Source organism: Ascaphus truei, chromosome 19 (genome assembly GCF_040206685.1).
Source record: "Ascaphus truei isolate aAscTru1 chromosome 19, aAscTru1.hap1, whole genome shotgun sequence".
Taxonomy (NCBI): domain Eukaryota; kingdom Metazoa; phylum Chordata; class Amphibia; order Anura; family Ascaphidae; genus Ascaphus; species Ascaphus truei.
The window spans coordinates 30,900,187-30,917,879 of NC_134501.1; the positions used below are offsets into that span (position 1 = coordinate 30,900,187).

At 49.4% G+C, this 17,693-nt stretch overlaps 1 protein-coding gene across 1 annotated transcript in view; it reads left to right on the plus strand.

Moving 5' to 3' along the window:
- The first annotated feature begins 6,160 nt into the window (after window positions 1–6,160).
- LOC142470194 (uncharacterized) overlaps window positions 6,161–17,693 on the plus strand; it is a 52,496-nt gene continuing 40,963 nt past the window's right edge. Inside the window, exon 1 of the mRNA XM_075577170.1 lies at window positions 6,161–6,385. Coding sequence (XP_075433285.1) covers window positions 6,161–6,385 — 225 coding nt within the window. The remainder of the gene's footprint in view (window positions 6,386–17,693) is intronic.

Genomic DNA, 17,693 nt, shown 5'->3' on the forward strand with positions numbered 1-17,693 from the left:
CAACCCGCGCGTGTGCGCGATGCGCGTCGCGGAGCGCTGACGTCACGCGGGCGTGCGTCCAAGTTCCCTCCCTGTGGGAGGCACTGGCAGCTCCTTTCCGACCGTGCGTGTACTGCCCTGGCAGTGCGTGGGCGCATGGGTCCGCCGTGTGACGCGTCAGCGGTGCGGTCTCTGACCGGAGTTGCGGCAGATGTGACATGCTGACCCCAAAGGCTAAGGGTTTTCATAGACGTCAGCCTTATTATGTCAAGAAGAAATATGGTGATGTACTCTCGACGCAAAACGATTGGCAGCCAACCCATCGAACCCGCAGACCACCTCCTCCCATACGCTTCGACGACTCTGCCACCACTGTCCCGGAAATCTTCAGCCCGTCTTCTCCTCCCCTCGTCCTTGACGCTGCCGCCGCCCTCCCAGAATCCCACAGGCCATCTTCTCCAGTTCTATCCGACGACGCTGCCGCTGGTGCCTCTGAAATCCACGGGTCACTTTCTCCTTTGCTCTTAGACGACTCTGCTTCTCGCCCGGAAATCCAAAGGTCACATTCTCCATCCCTCTTCAATGGCGCTGCTGCTTCTCCTCTACCGGATATCCACAGGTATGTATACCCGCTATGTCAGCCTCTATCTTCTCCATCCATCGATCCATCCGTTGATCCATATGTTGCATCCATTTATCCATATCTAGCATCCGTTGATCCATACGTAGCATCCGTTGCTCCACATTTAGCATTGTCTCCAGAAGCAGATCTATCTTTGCCAGCACAATAGAGTTCCCGGGGATATCCACACATCCCATTCAGCATCCGGTCTAACGAGCTGCTTCTTGTGCATAGCATGTGGACATCTGGGTGGATGGGTGCAACGGAGGATGAGATGGGGGTTCCATGGAGAGAAGCGTCGTCGTCGTCGAAGAAGGGTGGAGGAGGTGACCTGTGGATATCCGGTAGAGGAGAAGCGGCAGTGTCGTTGAAGAGGGATGGAGAAAGTGACCTTTGGATTTCCGGGCGAGAAGCAGAGTCGTCTAAGAGCAAAGGAGAAAGTTACCCGTGGATTTCAGAGGAAGCAGCGGCAGCGGCGTCGGATAGAACTGGAGAAGATGGCCCGTGGGTTTTCGGGAGGGCGGCGGCAGCGTCAAGGACGAGGGTTAGAGAAGACGGGCTGAAGATTTCTGGGACAGTGGCGGCAGAGTCGTCGAAGCGTATGGGAGGAGGTGGTCTGCGGGTTCGATGGGTTGGCTGCCAATCGTTTTGCGTCGAGAGTACATCACCATATTTCTTCTTGACATAATAAGGCTGACGTCTATGAAAACCCTTAGCCTTTGGGGTCAGCAGAAGGTTTTCTTTATTGGCCTTAGCCTGTCGCTTTTGCTTTGTCGTGGAAACGGCAACCGCATTTTGCTTTTTCTGCATGACAGGCACGGCAGAGGCGAGTGGGTTCCTTCGTCCGTAGAATCGGGGTTGATCCATGGAAGCAGATGGCACAATGCAGTATCTGGACAAGGGCAAGTTCAGATAAAGATCATCAAGTGGTGGGCTATGCAAAGTGTGTAACCCTTTATGCATGGCGGCGAGGTACAGGTGTTGAAAGTGGGCATACTCTAATGTGGGTCATTACCGTATAAATACACCATCCATTTTGTGGATTCACTGCACATTGAACAAGAATTGCAAAACATACTGGACACCTAACAAGCTCCTATCTTGTTCAGCTAGTCTTAGCTGATTGGAGGGTGGCAACCAACTACCTAATTGAAGCTTACCCACTCCCACATTTAAATGGTTAAAAGCTCACTCCATAGCATCTCCCACTCTCAGGGGAACTTGCTTGCTTGCAGTATGATTGTGACAAATCTAATACAGAGTGCTTTTCCTGGTAATTAACAGGTGAATAAAAGCTTCAATCAGACTTAGAACTTTGCGACTAATATTGACAGATTTATTATAAATCATTCTTCCTGGTATTGCACAGGTTATTAAGAATTTATATTAGTGTTAGGGACCCTTGAGAATGGGGTCTGCCGTGCAGTGGCTCAGGGGCTTACAACAATTTGGCCAAAATGTTAAACTAAAAGACCATTTTATTTAATAGATATTTATACATATATATTTAGGCACTGTACCGTGTATGAGTTTCACTGGATGTGCACTGAGCTCTGTCTGTGTTTTATGTTCTATATTTTTTAATTGCAATTTTATTAATGTAAAATATATTAGTGTTAATTTATATCCTCTTTAGCGCTACTTAATTTTTGTGTTGTGTATATATATATATATATATATATATATATATATATATATATATTCCAAAAGATTGACCTAGGCGCAAGTGGAGACAAGAAAAGAAAACATAGGGTAGTATGTTCTAACAATTTAGCCCCTAATTGGTACGATATGCACTCACAGTGTTGTAATTAATTCAAGCCTTATATCCACTCTGGGATCTGGAACTGTATCGACAGTCTGGAGCGTCCAACAGCACGTATTCCACAGCCAGGTATTACCTCATACGTAGTGTTGCATATATAAAGGAAGGTAAAAAGCGTACAAATAGTGTGTAAGGATGTGTATACATATATATGAGGGTTCCGCGCTGTCACTAACAAAGGAAGCGCCATACTGTTCTTTTGCCAGTAAGGTCACTGTGTGAATAGTCAGGCTGCGCATGCGCGAGGGAAGCGCGCGAAAGGCAACCAATCTGGAGGGACTTTGGGGGTTGCACTCTGAACTCTGAACTGTGGGAGAGTCAGCTGAGGCTGAGGACCAATAGGGTGCGAGACTCTGGATAGAGAGACAGGATGAGTGTGGGCGGTGGGAGACATGAGTGAGAGGTGAAGGAGGAAGGTGGCGGAACCTCGTGTGCGTGAGCGGAGGGTCAGTGACCCTTCCGCTTAGGTGAGAGATATTCCCCAGCCCCGAGGAGCATTACCCCTGTCATCGTAGGGTGCCGCTTTTGTAGGGACGGCCGTAGCAGTTAGGGACGTATCCCTTTAGTGTGGGTTCAGCTGCAGAGTTGCGGACGCCATCTTGGTCTGGAGAACAGACCGCGCAGCATAGCGGAGTGTCGGCGCAAGGCTGGAGCAACACTAGGGACCCTGTGTGAAGTGGTGTGGTCACCGCAGTGACCGGAAGGTATCGTTAGTCAACAAGTGCACCTACACCGGTCATCAGGTGCTGATCCCGCCTCCCACTAACTAATTGGGGGCACCAGTGTGCCATCATACTATTCTATACAGATACTAGTTACAGGACATACTCCTTGGGAGAGTGGCAGAGCCACCTGTGTACAGAACATTATTCCTAGCAAGGTGTGGCCGAGCCACTGTGTGTGTTACGTTATGTTATGTAGAGTATAAGGGTCTTATACATGTCATGTATACTCTGCAAGCTTCCGTTAGTTAATCTCAATAGTAAAATGTTGCCTGTTGCACAATACCGTTGTTATGTTTCTTGCTCAGGGTAGATTCTCTAATATGGGGAACCTGGGTAAGTGGAGGCGCTGCACCATGATAAGTAAGGGTATGACCCCAGGCTCCCCAACAGCGGAGGCTCAGAGCTCCTGAAGCCACAGGTATACACAACACCAGTAGTTCCTTTAAAGCAGGGATTCACAAAAAGGGCTACATTTGGAGGCGCTGCTGAGATACTTAGACCTGGGGTGCCCCCACATTTTTTTTCTATTGTGCAACCAACCCACATCATGTCGGTGCCCTCGGCGCCCGAGGTGCGCAAGTGGGCCCAGCGACGCGGGGTTCCCTTGAATTGTGCTTTCGCGCTGGGCCATGTCCCCGCCACGATCTCGCTAGGTACAGTGACCGAGCAGGTCCGCAAGCTTCCGCTCCTGGACAATGCCCAAGTACAAGACCACTTCTATGACCGCGACCAGGCCTGGCGTCGGGTCTTGTATGCCACTGAACAAGATATATGCCCCGAGGCCTTGCCCCGTATACTACTGCTGCCCGAGGCCCCGGGGGTGCGCTGCCCCATAGTCCAGGTGGACACCTCTGCGCCCCTGGCCACTTCCACCCCACAGAGTACACAACCGCAGTAGGTGCCGCGACTGGGGGCCCTGACCACTCCCCTGACCGTGGTCTGCAACCTCGCTGGCCGGCAGCCCTGAACCTAGGCTCCTCGTCCACCCCGCCCGGCCTGCGGTCTGGCCTCAACCGACTTAGCCTATCAAGACTGGACACTTACCCCGCAGTCGGGGATAGCTTACCGGGAGACACCTCTATTCCCGCGATAGCAGCCGCTCTCCACAACACAACCCAGTCGCTTCAGTATAGGAAGTTAAAGGCCTTCTCCGGCGAGAAACCCACGCCCCAAGGGGAAGTAGGGATAGAGGACTGGTTGGACCATACAGAACAGGTGCTGCCTGAATGGACCTGCACGGACGCGGTCCGAAGACAACGCATCGTTGAGTGCTTACGGCCCCCCGCGTCCCACATGGTGCACTACTACCGAGATGACAACCCGGAGGCTGATGCAGCAGATCTCATCTACTGCCTGACAAAGGCGTATGGGGCTCCGGTGGACACTTATGTGTTGATGGCCAAATTCCACGCGTTAGCCCAGAAGGAAGGGGAAATGGTATCCGACTTCCTCAGGCGTCTACACCTGGACTTATGGAATCTGGTGAGGAAGGGCGTGTTGCCACGGATAGAAGCCAATGGACTGCGCACCACTCAGCTGTTGAGGGGGCTCCTACCCCTACACCCCGTGTCGGTGCGGGTCAGTAGCTGCCTAACGCCCGGGCAAGCCTTATCGTTTCACGACCTAATGGATCGGGTCCAAGCGCACGAGACAGTGTTGTTAGGACGTGACCTGGCCCCTGGGAAAAAGCCCCCGCCCGGGGGTAAGGAAGTCAAGAAAGTGGAACCCAAGGCCGACGTGCCCGAGCCTGGGGACCCCGACCCCGAGGATGCCAGCGCACCAGTGACGCCCCGGCCTCGTCTCCCGACCGGGCGAAGTTCACCAACCGGGAGAAGTGAGAGTTACAGCAGCCAAATGCAGTGCTACGCGTGTGGAAAGATGGGACATCTGCGTGCCCGTTGCCCCACCTTACGGAAAACAGCGTCCCGGCCCGCGCAGTCGATGCCGTGCAAGACTCTGGAGGATGGAGAGGCGTCGCCGCCATCCCCAAGCAGCCGAATCGGCCCCGCCGCCATTATTCGGGTAGTTATCGAAGGCATCTACGCCGCCGCATTGCTGGACACGAGATCTCAGGTGACCATCGTATACCGGCCCTTCTACGATCAACACCTCCATCGATTACCGTTACTCTCTGCGGATGCCTTGCGACTGAGGGGATTGAGTCATGAGGATTACCCCATAGACGGCGTAGTAAAGGTGCAGTTAGACATCCCACAACTGAACACTGGTAAACATCATCCCATGGAAGTGGAGGCCTTAGTGTGCCCTGAACCTCAGGATCACCCCAGCGCTCCGATCATCTTGGGTACTAACGCTGACATTGTGCGCGCGGTGTTCCGCATGTATTTGCAAGAGGCGGGAGAAGCCCCGCTGCTGGCCCTAGCCGCCTGCCCCGCCCTCCAAGAGGTCTGCGGCAAAATCGCGACTGAAGAAGAGCATGGAATGCTCTATAGTCAAGAGTGGGGACTGACTCAAATTCCCCCGGGGGAAGGAAGAATGATGGTCGCCGCATGTCACTACCCGGGCCGACGCCCGGAGGATCAGCTCTTCTCCCTAGAAAGTGTGGCCCAGGATGAGCACCGGCTGGGCTACGAGGTGTTGGCCTCCGTCAAGAAGTGGCCTGGAAAAATCCCTGAGCGCACCTGGGTATACGTGCAGAATATCTCCCCATATCCCATGAGCATTGATCGGCGCCAGCCGCTGGGCAGAATATACCCCGTGACCCCCGAAGAGAAGGGCGTAACGGGGCGACCCCATAACTATGGTCATACCTCCGGATCCCGGCTAGAATTCGACTTTGGGGATTCTCCGCTCCCCGAGGAATGGAGGGAAAGGCTGCGGATCGAGTTACAAAAGCGCCAACATGTGTTCTCCACCAGTGACATGGATGTGGGGTGCAGCCGCAGTGCCCGCCACACCATCCGAATGAGTGATGCTACTCCCTTCCGGGAACGTTCTCGACGGCTCGCACCACGGGACGTAGACGAAGTGAGAAGGTTACTCGCCGAAATGGAGAGGGCTGGGATCGTGCAAGGATCCCGAAGTCCTTACGCATCGCCCATCGTGGTAGTCCGCAAAAAGAACGGGACCGTACGCCTATGCATGGACTACAGAACCCTAAATACCCGCACCATTCCCGATCAATACACGCTGCCCCGAATCGAAGATCTACTGAACGCTCTGACGGGAAGTACATGGTGCAGCGTACTCGATCTCAGGTCAGGGTATTACCAGGTACCCATGGGCCAGGAGGACCAAGAAAAGACGGCCTTCATCTGCCCATTAGGGTTTTATCAGTTCACCCGCATGCCGCAAGGGATCTGCGGGGCACCCGCCACGTTCCAGCGATTAATGGAAAAGACTCTCGGAGACCTGAACCCGCAAGAATGCTTGGTGTACCTGGATGACATTATAGTGTTCGGGCGAACTCTAGAAGAACACTCCGAGAGACTAATGAAGGTACTGGATAGACTTCAGGAGGAGGGCCTCAAACTGTCTCTGGACAAATGTAAATTCTGTCGGTCCTCTGTGACGTATGTGGGCCACATCGTATCGGCCGAAGGGGTGTCCACCGATCCTGGGAAGATAGAAGCGGTAGTGAACTGGCCTAGGCCTCAGAATATTCAGGAGTTGCGGTCGTTCTTGGGATTTTGTGGCTATTACCGGCGGTTCGTGGAAGGCTACTCTAGCAAAGCCAAGCTGTTGAACGATCTTCTAAAGGTATATCCAGGAGAAACCGAGAGGAAGGGAGTCACGGCGCAGACGCCCTTTGGTGAGAAATGGACCCCAGAATGTGAACAGGCCTTCCTGAACTTAAAGACTAGCCTCACTCATGCTCCGGTCTTGGCCTATGCGGATCCAGAACGGGAATATGTCCTACATGTCGATGCTAGCCTTAGCGGGCTTGGAGCGGTATTGCATCAGAAGTATGAGACCGGGCTACGTCCGGTGGCCTATGCGAGCCGAAGCTTGACACTTAGTGAGCAGAACTATCCGGTCCATAAACTGGAATTCTTGGCCCTAAAATGGGCCGTGGTGGACAAGCTGCACGACTACCTGTATGGGGTACAGTTCGAAGTACGCACGGACAACAACCCCATGACATATATAAATACGTCCGCCAAATTGGACGCCACGGGACACCGTTGGTTAGCTGCCCTGGCCAACTACAGGTTCAACCTTAAATACCAACCCGGACCCACCAACATAGGTGCCGACGCCCTGTCTCGTCGACCTGGCCTTCAATCTACCCCTGATGAGGAAGTATGGGAAGAAATACCGGGTCCCGGGATTCGTGCTCTCTGCTCCGTGGCTGCGGTAGTCGACAACCAGGTAGCATTCTCGGAATTACGGGTTGCTGACTCTTTGGGATGCCACTCGCGAGCCATCCCTCGGGCCTATCAAGGTCGAGAAGGGATGAATATCACGGAAGATAATATCATCTCGTGGAGGGATCTAGTGCATTCCAAACTCAAGACCCCATAGTGGAGCTGGCCCGTCAAGCGGTACAACAAGATAACCCTTCTATACTGAAGCAAGCCCCCAAAAACTTGGTGAAACTCCTGTTGAATGAGTTTGGGAAGTTCGAAATGGACAATTGTTTGTTATATCGGGTGATACCATATCATAACCATCCCGATCGGCGTCAGCTGTTTCTACCGGAACGCTTGAGGACCCTAGTCCTTCGGGCCCTTCACGATGACCATGGCCACCTGGGCATTGATAAGACATTTGGGCTACTACAGGATAGGTTCTACTGGCCTAGAATGAGGGAGTCTGTGGAGCAGCATTGTCGAAGGTGTAATCGCTGCTTACAAAGGAAGACACTGCCCACCAGGGCGGCCCCCATGGCACACTTGAAAAGTTCGGATCCCATGGATCTGGTGTGTATGGACTTTCTCTGTATCGAGCCCGACAGTCGGGGCGTTAGTAATGTTCTCGTGATCACTGACCACTACACCAGGTACGCCCAAGCGTTCCCTACGAAAGATCAGAAGGCCGTAACGGTGGCCCGAGTCCTGTGGGAGAAGTATTTCATTCATTATGGATTACCAAATCGTCTTCACTCTGATCAAGGCAGGGACTTTGAGAGTACACTGATAAAGGAATTGCTCACACTACTGAACATTGCCAAGTCACGTACTACCCCGTACCACCCCGAAGGGGATGCTTTGCCCGAACGGTTCAAAGGACGAAGCCGTAAAGGAGAAATGCGTAGGGCGTTGATTATCTTTTGTCTACAGTACACAGGAATACTAAGTAACTGTTAAGCTACATGTTTTAATGTGGAGGACTCAATAATTCGTCTGGCAGTGCTGCGATCGGAGGAACGGGATTCTCACGATATTCCGTGACTAAGTGACGTCATTACGTCATCACGCACGGCGGAGGTGATGGACAAACACAGAGGATGGGAGATACCGGCGTTGGAGAGGAGTTTCATCGGATTCCTCTGAAGTCTTGACTATCCGAAGCCGAGCACACCATAAAGATCCTTTGGGACCCTGAAAAGTACCATGAGTGCTGGGAGCACGTTAGGTGGAGACTCAATCAGGGCTCACTTAGACGGGAAATAAACCGGTCTGAGGAGACTGTGGGCACAATTCAAAGTGCTGGTGTAAAGTGTGACGTCACTGGGACTCAAGGTTACCTGACCTGTGTGTATTTATCATCATATACCTGAATAATATCAGAGGTGTACTTGGATATCGCTAGAGACTGTCAGAAGATCAGCTGAATATTATGAGTGTGAGAAACTCCGAATTCTCAACTGTTTTATGAAAACTCACAAAGTGTGAGTTTTTTACTTATTGTTACTATATTAATTTTTTATTAAAACTGTGTTACACTATTTGTACGTTTTTTACCTTCCTTTATATATGCAATATGGAAAATAGCTGAAGCGCACAAATGCAGGTATATCTCAAAATGATAATAAGCCAGACCACTGTACCAGGGTACTAACAATTGATATAGTACCTATTGTGTCATATAATGGGTACTATCCTCCTGAAGACAGGTGGTGTGTGGTGCAACCCACTCACCATTTGTCTCATCGGCAGGTTCCCCTGAAAAATATGCAAATACACATCCTTACACACTATTTGTACATTTTTTACCTTCCTTTATATATGCAACACTACGTATGAGGTAATACATGGCTGTGGAATACGTGCTGTTGGACGCTCCAGGCTGTCGATACTGTTCCAGATCCCAGAGTGGATACAAGGCTTGAATTAATTACAACACTGTCAGGCTTATGTAGAGAGGATAGAGAATGGAAATAGCGCCATCTTTTGGCGAAAATACGCAGGTGAAAAGCTTGTCCTGGCGAGAACATGGCGGGCCAATTCAAATTCGCCAGACGTGTGCCGAGAAGCGTGATTTCGCCAATGCTGAAACACGCACGATTCCAGTAGCTCCGATGCGCATGTACGCGCCAATCGGAGCTACTAAATGGAGCGTTCAGGGGAAATTTTGCCCGCCAACAAAAGTTGGCTGTATTGTGGGCAAATACAACGCGCCACTAAATGGCGAGTTTCACGCCAAGTGAAACTCGCCTACTTAGCAATTTCATGCACACCGCGCTACCGGAGTACCCTGCATAGGAAAAAAATAATTGTCAATCCTGTGGCGGATTTCATCCTTTCCTGTAAGTACCTCTCTGCATAAGCCCCTGTGAGTGCATATCGTACCAATTAGGGGCTAAATTGTTAGAACATACTACCCTATGTTTTCTTTTCTTGTCTCCACTTGCGCCTAGGTCAATCTTTTGGAATCTCTTCATTACCAGCCTGTGGAGCGGTAGACCTACTGGCAGCAGACTGAGTCAGGGAAAGTTAGATTGTTAGGGTTTGTACCCTCCGATATATGTGGTAATTGTATAATTTGATTATCTCTGTGTGATTGCGCTGTGTGTATTTTCTATTTTGTATATTGTATTAGTACCACACCACACATAGCAGCACCACAGTTTGATTCTAATTATGTCCACTGAAATGAAATCAGATTCAATTTTTTATATGAGGAATTATAGAGCAGTAGATATAGATATTATCTTCTCTGATGATGTCCGATTAGAGAGCACCACTGGTGAAGAAGAAGATTTAGAATCAATTTTTCTAAAATTGGAACAGCTCCTAATTAAGGAGACTAAAACTATTTGGGACGTTAGATTAGAACATTATGTTGCTAATAATAGGATTCCGAGAGGTCTAAGGATCTTTAAAGATCCTACATCAGATATGGATAACAGTGAATTTATGAATAAGTGGAACAAAATTTTGGATCAGGCCTCAATGGACTTGATGAAGTTTTTAATAATACATAGGAATAAAAGTTTAGTTAAATTTGAAGAAGAGATCACATCAATTGAGAACAGATTAGAGTTCAAAATCATGATACTAAATATAAAGAAATAGAAAAGAAAGTTAAATTGAGGGTTGATAAAAATGAAAGAGACACAAAACTACGTAAACAAAGAAAAGCAAGGCGAGATAAGGAAGATTATCAAAATAATTGCTATAGAACTTGGAAACAAAATAGAAAAGAAAACCAGATGGAAATGAAAGAGCAAAAACACCCCACTAACCAACCAGGTCATCAAAATGTCAATCATGACCACTACCATGCCCCAAAACACAATCCACATTATAGGAAGGATTATCAATATTGGGGGGACAATAAGGGTAGACATTGGCATTAGAGAGATAGACGGGGCTCTGGGGATTATAGAAACAGAAAACCAAGTTGGAAAGGGAATTATAAAAAACAAGCTACTCAGAGTTATAACTATAGAGAGAAAGATATAGAGGAGGTTTTTCAAGAAGTTGAGAAGCCCTCTAAATCAGCTGAATCGCGCTCTGTTTTAGAGAAAAGACAGGACAAGGACAAACCGGGGGGGGGGGGGAGAAATCCCAACCGCAGACAAATCACAAATCAGCAACACCCCGAAAAAGAAAAATAGAAAGCCCACAAAGAGAGGAATTAGAGGAGGGATTAAAACCGTCAAAAAAAACAGCAATATAGATATACATGCATCAGGAATTTTTAATCTGAGTGTGGCAGGACGGCCTGTAGCCGAGGTCAGGGAACAGTCCACACGTACTGTCGCGGCGAGTTTATTCTAACACTTACCCAGTCTCGGACGCGACAGTAACCGGGCTCGTGCCGGGGTGTCCCGTGCGTGCGCCGAAGCCTCGGAGGAGCGGTCCTCCGATCGGGGCTTCTCCCTCCCCTCTCCGGGTCCGCCGGGTCCCCCGGAACCCCCCACCACCGTCCCCCACATCGCGGGACACCAGGGCTCCCTCAGGGAGCCCTGGGCACGAGTGCAGGGGGCGCAGGCACCCGATGAAGCGTGACCGCGGATCGGTGACGCGCGGCACGCCGAGGGGATTTGGCTAGCAAGCCGGGAAATCTCCCGGCTTGCGGAACTAGCCCAATTAGATTTAAACGTGTCGCCTCTGTATAGTTTCAGTTTAAATAAAAACGTTCAGTGGCTTTATTTCTCCACAGTAACATAACATGCGGGTACACTGTCCCTTTAACAAAATAAATCCTGCTCCACTTTGGGAGAAAAACTGACTAATAACACAGCAGACCTATCTAGCAGGCTGGCTGGCTAAACCAGAACCAAACCATAAGGGTACTTTAAGCAGTCAGTAAACAAATGAATAATCCTTACTTTAGTTGAAGTAGTCTTTGGTGAAATCCCTCTGGCTAAGGGCTCACGCAGCAGTGTGCTTCTCTCTCTCTCTCTCTCTCTGGCAGCTACTGCCAGTCACATGATCCTTTATCTACCTTGCTGCTCTCAGGTGTCAGCTAAAGAGTTCTGATTTCCTAACTTCCACCTGAGTTAACCCTTATGAGTGCTGGATGAAGCACTCAGACATATGTCTCCCAAGCGTAACTCATAGGAGTTGACTTCACTCTGTCACATACCTCCCCTGTTTGTGTGTGGCTAGTGTCCCACACGGCTGAAGCCCGACCCTCCACTCCTTCCCTTGCCAAAAAATCAGCATTTCCATGGTCCTTTCCAGGTCTATGCTGAATATCAAAAGAGAAGGGTTGGAGGGCAATATACCACCTGGTCAACCTTGGATTTGTGTCCTTCATGGTGTTTAACCACTTCAAGGGCGCATGGTTAGTGACCAGGGTGAAGTATACTCCAGCGACATAATGTCTCAAGGCCTCAATTGCCCATTTTACAGCGAGGCACTCCTTCTCAATAACGGAATACCTCACTTCCCTTGGGAACAGCTTCCGGCTGATGAACAGTATGGGGTGTTCAACACAATCAAATTGCTGAGACAGCACTGCTCCCAGTCCTACCTCTGAGGCATCCATCTGGATGATGAAGGGCTCTTTAAAATCTGGGCTCCAAAGAGCAGGGCCCTCTGACAGGCACTTTTTTAACATGTCAAAGGCGTCTTGGCACTCCCAAGACCATTTAACTTGGGTCGGGGCACTCTTTTTTGTCAGATCTGTTAGGGGTGCAGATATTTCTGAAAAATTGGGGATAAACCGCCGGTAATACCCTGCTAACCCCAAAAGGGAGCGGACCTGTGTCTTTGTCTGTGGGGTGGGGTCTTCCTTTATGGCGGCCACCTTGCTAGCTAGTGGCCTTACTATTCCTCCCCCAACGGCATAGCCCAAGTACTTTGTAGTGGATTTACCCAGGGCACATTTTTTTGGATTTGCAGTGAGCCCTGCTTCTCTTAAGGACGTTAGGACTGCCCTTAACCTTTTTATATGAGACTGCCAGTGTCTGCTATAGATGACAATGTCATCCAAGTAGGCCGCGGCATATGCCCTATGGGGTCGTAGTACCTTGTCCATTAACCTTTGGAACGTGGCTGGAGCCCCATGTAACCCAAATGGCATAGTGACGAATTGGTATAAACCGAGAGGGGTGGCGAAGGCAGATTTGCATTTGGATTCTTCCGCTAGAGGTATCTGCCAATATCCTTTCGTGAGATCTAGGGTGGAGATATACTCTGCTTTACCAAGCGAATCAAGCAATTCATCCACCCTAGGCATTGGATATGCATCAAATCTGGATATAGCATTTACCTTTTGCAGATCCACGCAAAACCTCAAATTCCCATCTGGTTTAGGGACCAACACGATAGGGCTACACCATTCGCTGTGGGACTCCTCGATCACGCCCAATTCCAACATGTCTATTATCTCCCTCTCTACCAGGTCTTTTTGGCCCTCTGGCAATCTATAGGGACGGGACCGTACTTTTACGCCAGGTTCTGTCTCAATCCTATGGGACACTAAATCAGTCTGCCCTGGCAGCTCAGAAAAAACATCTGGGAACTGGTCACATACATCAAGTAGGTCTGACCTTTGTTCCGTTGTTAACTGCTCTCCCATGGGAACCTGATGGTCAGTGTACATACTACCCTTTGGAAGCTTTGGACCCAAATCTGTCTCTCCTTCCCGAGGGTGAATGAACAGCGATCTCATCGTTTTCCAGGGTTTCAGGAGGTTCACGTGGTAGATTTGTTTACCCTTACTGGACCCTGGTTGAGAGATCTCATAGTTCACCTCCCCGGTGCGGCGGAGAACTTGGAAAGGACCCTGCCAGTTCGCAAGGAATTTACACTCTGATGTCGGTAGTAGTAGCATCACTTGGTCCCCAGGTTGGAAGACCCTCAAGCGAGCATTTTGGTTGTACTGCCTCTCTTGACGTTCTTGAGCAGATTTGAGGTTTTCCTTCGCAAACCGACCTATCATGTCTAGGCGGTTTCTAAGGTCTATTACATACTGAAGGGTATTCTTGGAGGGGGAGGGCTCCTCCTCCCAGGATTCCTTCAGTAGGTCGAGAATACCCTGAGGTTGGCGTCCATATAGGAGCTCAAACGGGGAGAAGCCTGTGGATGATTGGGGAACTTCTCGTACCGCAAACAACAGGAAAGGGAGAAGTTCATCCCAAGCTCGCTTTTCAGTGTCCACAAACTTCCTAAGCATAGTTTTTAAAGTACGGTTAAACCTCTCTACCAATCCATCAGTCTGAGGATGGTAGACCGAGGTCCGGATGGATTTTACCTCCAATAACTTTAGGACATCCTGCATTAACTTTGCCATGAAATTTGTTCCCTGGTCAGTTAACATTACTTGTGGAAGTCCTACCCTAGAAAACAGTTCTAACAGCCTGTGAGCAACCTGTTTAGCAGTGGCTGATCTCAGAGGGAAGGCCTCAGAATACCTGGTGGCATAATCTACAACAACGAGTATAAATTTATGTCCCTTCGCAGAGGGTTCTAAAGGTCCGACCAGATCTACCCCAATTCTCTCGAATGGGATGGCTACCAAGGGCAGAGGAACCAAAGGAGCCGGCTTCTGTCCTTTTTGGCTAGTTAACTGGCATTCAGGACATGTCTCACATCGTTTCATGATGTCACCATGTATGCCTTGCCAGTAAAACCGGGACGAGATGCGGTCCGTGGTCTTATCTCTGCCCAAATGACCACCCCATGGGAGAGTATGGGCTAGGGTAAACACTGTTTTAATCAACCCTTTAGGGACTAGCATCTGTCGAATGACCTCCCTTGTTTGTGTAACCTTATTCACACGATATAGTATGTCATTCAACAGTTCAAAATGTGGAAACACTTTTACACCTTGTTCATCTATTATCTTGTTGTTGACCTGTACCACCTTCTCATATTGTCTAGCCAGAGCTGGGTCCTCCCTCTGCCTCTGACGGAAGTCAGGAAGATACAGGTCTGGCAACACTCCTGTATCTATCTGTTCCCCACCCTGGTCATCCCCGGCCATGACCTGCAGTCCTTTGGGCTGACTAATGTTACCAAGAGTCCCAGCTTTTCTTAACCAGTCCTCATTTTCCGCACGTCTCTGTTTACATGTCTTTGGGACATGGTGTCTAAGGGGAAAATCTCTGGGGAAAAAGGGAACAAGTCTCCGGGCTTCTCCGGTACCAGAGAAGTAGGCTCCGTAGGAGTAGGGGCCAACAATGTTTCGAGGTAGGGCCAGTCTCGGCCAAGTAGAACAGAAGCAGGTAGCCAGGGAGCAACTCCCACTAGTAGGCTAGCCTCTTGATCCTGGATACGCAGTGTAACGTTCGCCGTCGGGTATGTCTTTGTATCCCCATGGATACACTCGATATTCCAAGGAGAGTCATAAGATAGTCTATTGCTTGGAATTAGGCCCTCTAGGATCAGGGTTTTTCCAGAGCCCGAGTCCAGCATGGCGTTTACTTTTGTCCCCTCCAGAGATGCTGGGACTAACCACGGATTGTGGTCCCCTCGGAGACAAGCTGTGGCAGTGGTTCTGCCATATGAACAGTCCATTTCCTCATCTCCTGAGTCCGCAAACTCGGTCATCCGCGGAAGCTCTCGACGGGGCTAGGTGTTTGGACCTCTCCGCTGTTGGATGGGGTCCTCCCTTCTGGTTGGTGGGGTTATCCTCTCCACCGGGTGGGTGACAGGTGTCCAGGTTCTCGGGGAATACTGTGGGTGGCGGCCTCCCTTGAGTGATCCAGTGGCCTCGGACCAAGGATGGGCGTCTCTGCGGGAGTTAGTCCAGGAACCCTCCGAGATGGGAAAGGGTCTTCCGATCGGGTTGACTGGATCTCCCGAGCTGGCGGGTTGTAGACCCCTCGATTGTCTGCTCTCCTGCCTCTATTATCACCGGAAGCAACTGGTGTTTGCACCGGCCATTCCCAGCTATCCTGTTGGGTGTCGTCGCCCAGGAAGTTTTCTACCAAGCGGACCGCTGAATCCAGGGAAAATGCAGCGTGTCTTTTTACCCAGGAGCGGGAGGAGGGGGGCAGTATCTGTATGAACTGCTCGAGCATAAACTGTTCAAGGATCTCTACCTTGTCATGTTTTTCCGGTTGTATCCACCTGGCACATAAGTCTACTAAGCGGTGGGCTACGACCCGGGGTCTGTCTCGGTTTGTATATTTGACTGTCCGGAACCGCTGTCGGTAGGTCTCTGGCGTGAAGCCTAGGCGATCCAGAATAGCAGCCTTTAGTTTCTGATAGTACATGGCCTCGTCCGCTGGAAGAGCCTGGTAGGCTGCCTGAGCTTCCCCTATGAGGAGTGGAGCCAGAGTCGTTACCCAGCGATCAACTGTCCAGCCGTGGGCCATGGCTACCCTTTCAAAAGTGAGGAGAAATGCCTCTGGGTCTTCGTGTGGCTTCATTTTAGGCAGCATCACCGGTGGGTTATTTGGAATCCCTGGTCTGCCTGGGGTTGGGCCTTCGACCAGCAGTTGGAGTAGCTTTTCCTCTCGCCGGGCCTGTTGCTCATCTTGCTGGGCTTGTCGCTCAGCTTGCTGGGCTTGTCGCTCATCTTGCTGGGTTTGTCGCTCTGCTTGCTTCTCTGCTAGCTGGAGTTGTTGCTCAAGGAACTGTGAAAAAAAATTCTCCATTTTTTTTTTTGTGTGGCCCTTCAGATACAGGGGCCGTCCGACATCCCACTTCTGACACCACCTGTGGCAGGACGGCCTGTAGCCGAGGTCAGGGAACAGTCCACACGTATAGTTTCAGGATAAATAAAAACGTTCAGTGGCTTTATTTCTCCACAGTAACATAACATGCGGGTACACTGTCCCTTTAACAAAATAAATCCTGCTCCACTTTGGGAGAAAAACTGACTAATAACACAGCAGACCTATCTAGCAGGCTGGCTGGCTAAACCAGAACCAAACCATAAGGGTACTTTAAGCAGTCAGTAAACAAATGAATAATCCTTACTTTAGTTGAAGTAGTCTTTGGTGAAATCCCTCTGGCTAAGGGCTCACGCAGCAGTGTGCTTCTCTCTCTCTCTGGCAGCTACTGCCAGTCACATGATCCTTTATCTACCTTGCTGGCTCTCAGGTGTCAGCTAAAGAGTTCTGAATTCCTAACTTCCACCTGAATTAACCCTTATGAGTGCTGGATGAAGCACTCAGACATATGTCTCCCAGGCGTAACTGATAGGAGTTGACTTCACTCTGTCACACTGAGTAATGTAGTTTTGACATCAGACCAAACAAGTGTACTAAGTAAAGGTTTGACCTTTGCTCCTAGTAGCAGGATCAATACCTTTAATACGTACATAGATATTAGTAAATTTGGAAGAAACCTTACATTGAAGAAATACTTTATGAAGCAAAGTGTGACCCATGAAGTAACAAGAGATAATGTAGCTACCTTGTAAAAAGAAATCATTGTTCTATCCAAGCTATCTTAGGGGGGGACATATTGATACCTTCAGTAAGTTAGTTCAGGAAGATATGGAGAAGTTGGAAATGAAGAAAAGTCATAATTTTTTTTTTTATAACTTGAATTTTATTGATGAATACATGCTTGTAATACATAAAAAAAAACATTCAGACAAACATTGTTCAAATTAGCATATAGTTAACATTAATTTGTGCATAACAGACCTGCACGGTGTTTCGAGCCCTACTTAACCGTGCGGGAGAGGATAGTCACTCTTATTGCGAGGGGTTGGGGGATAATAATATCTCAAATAAATAATAACAAATAATAAATAATATAAAATAAAATAAAAAAAGGGGGAG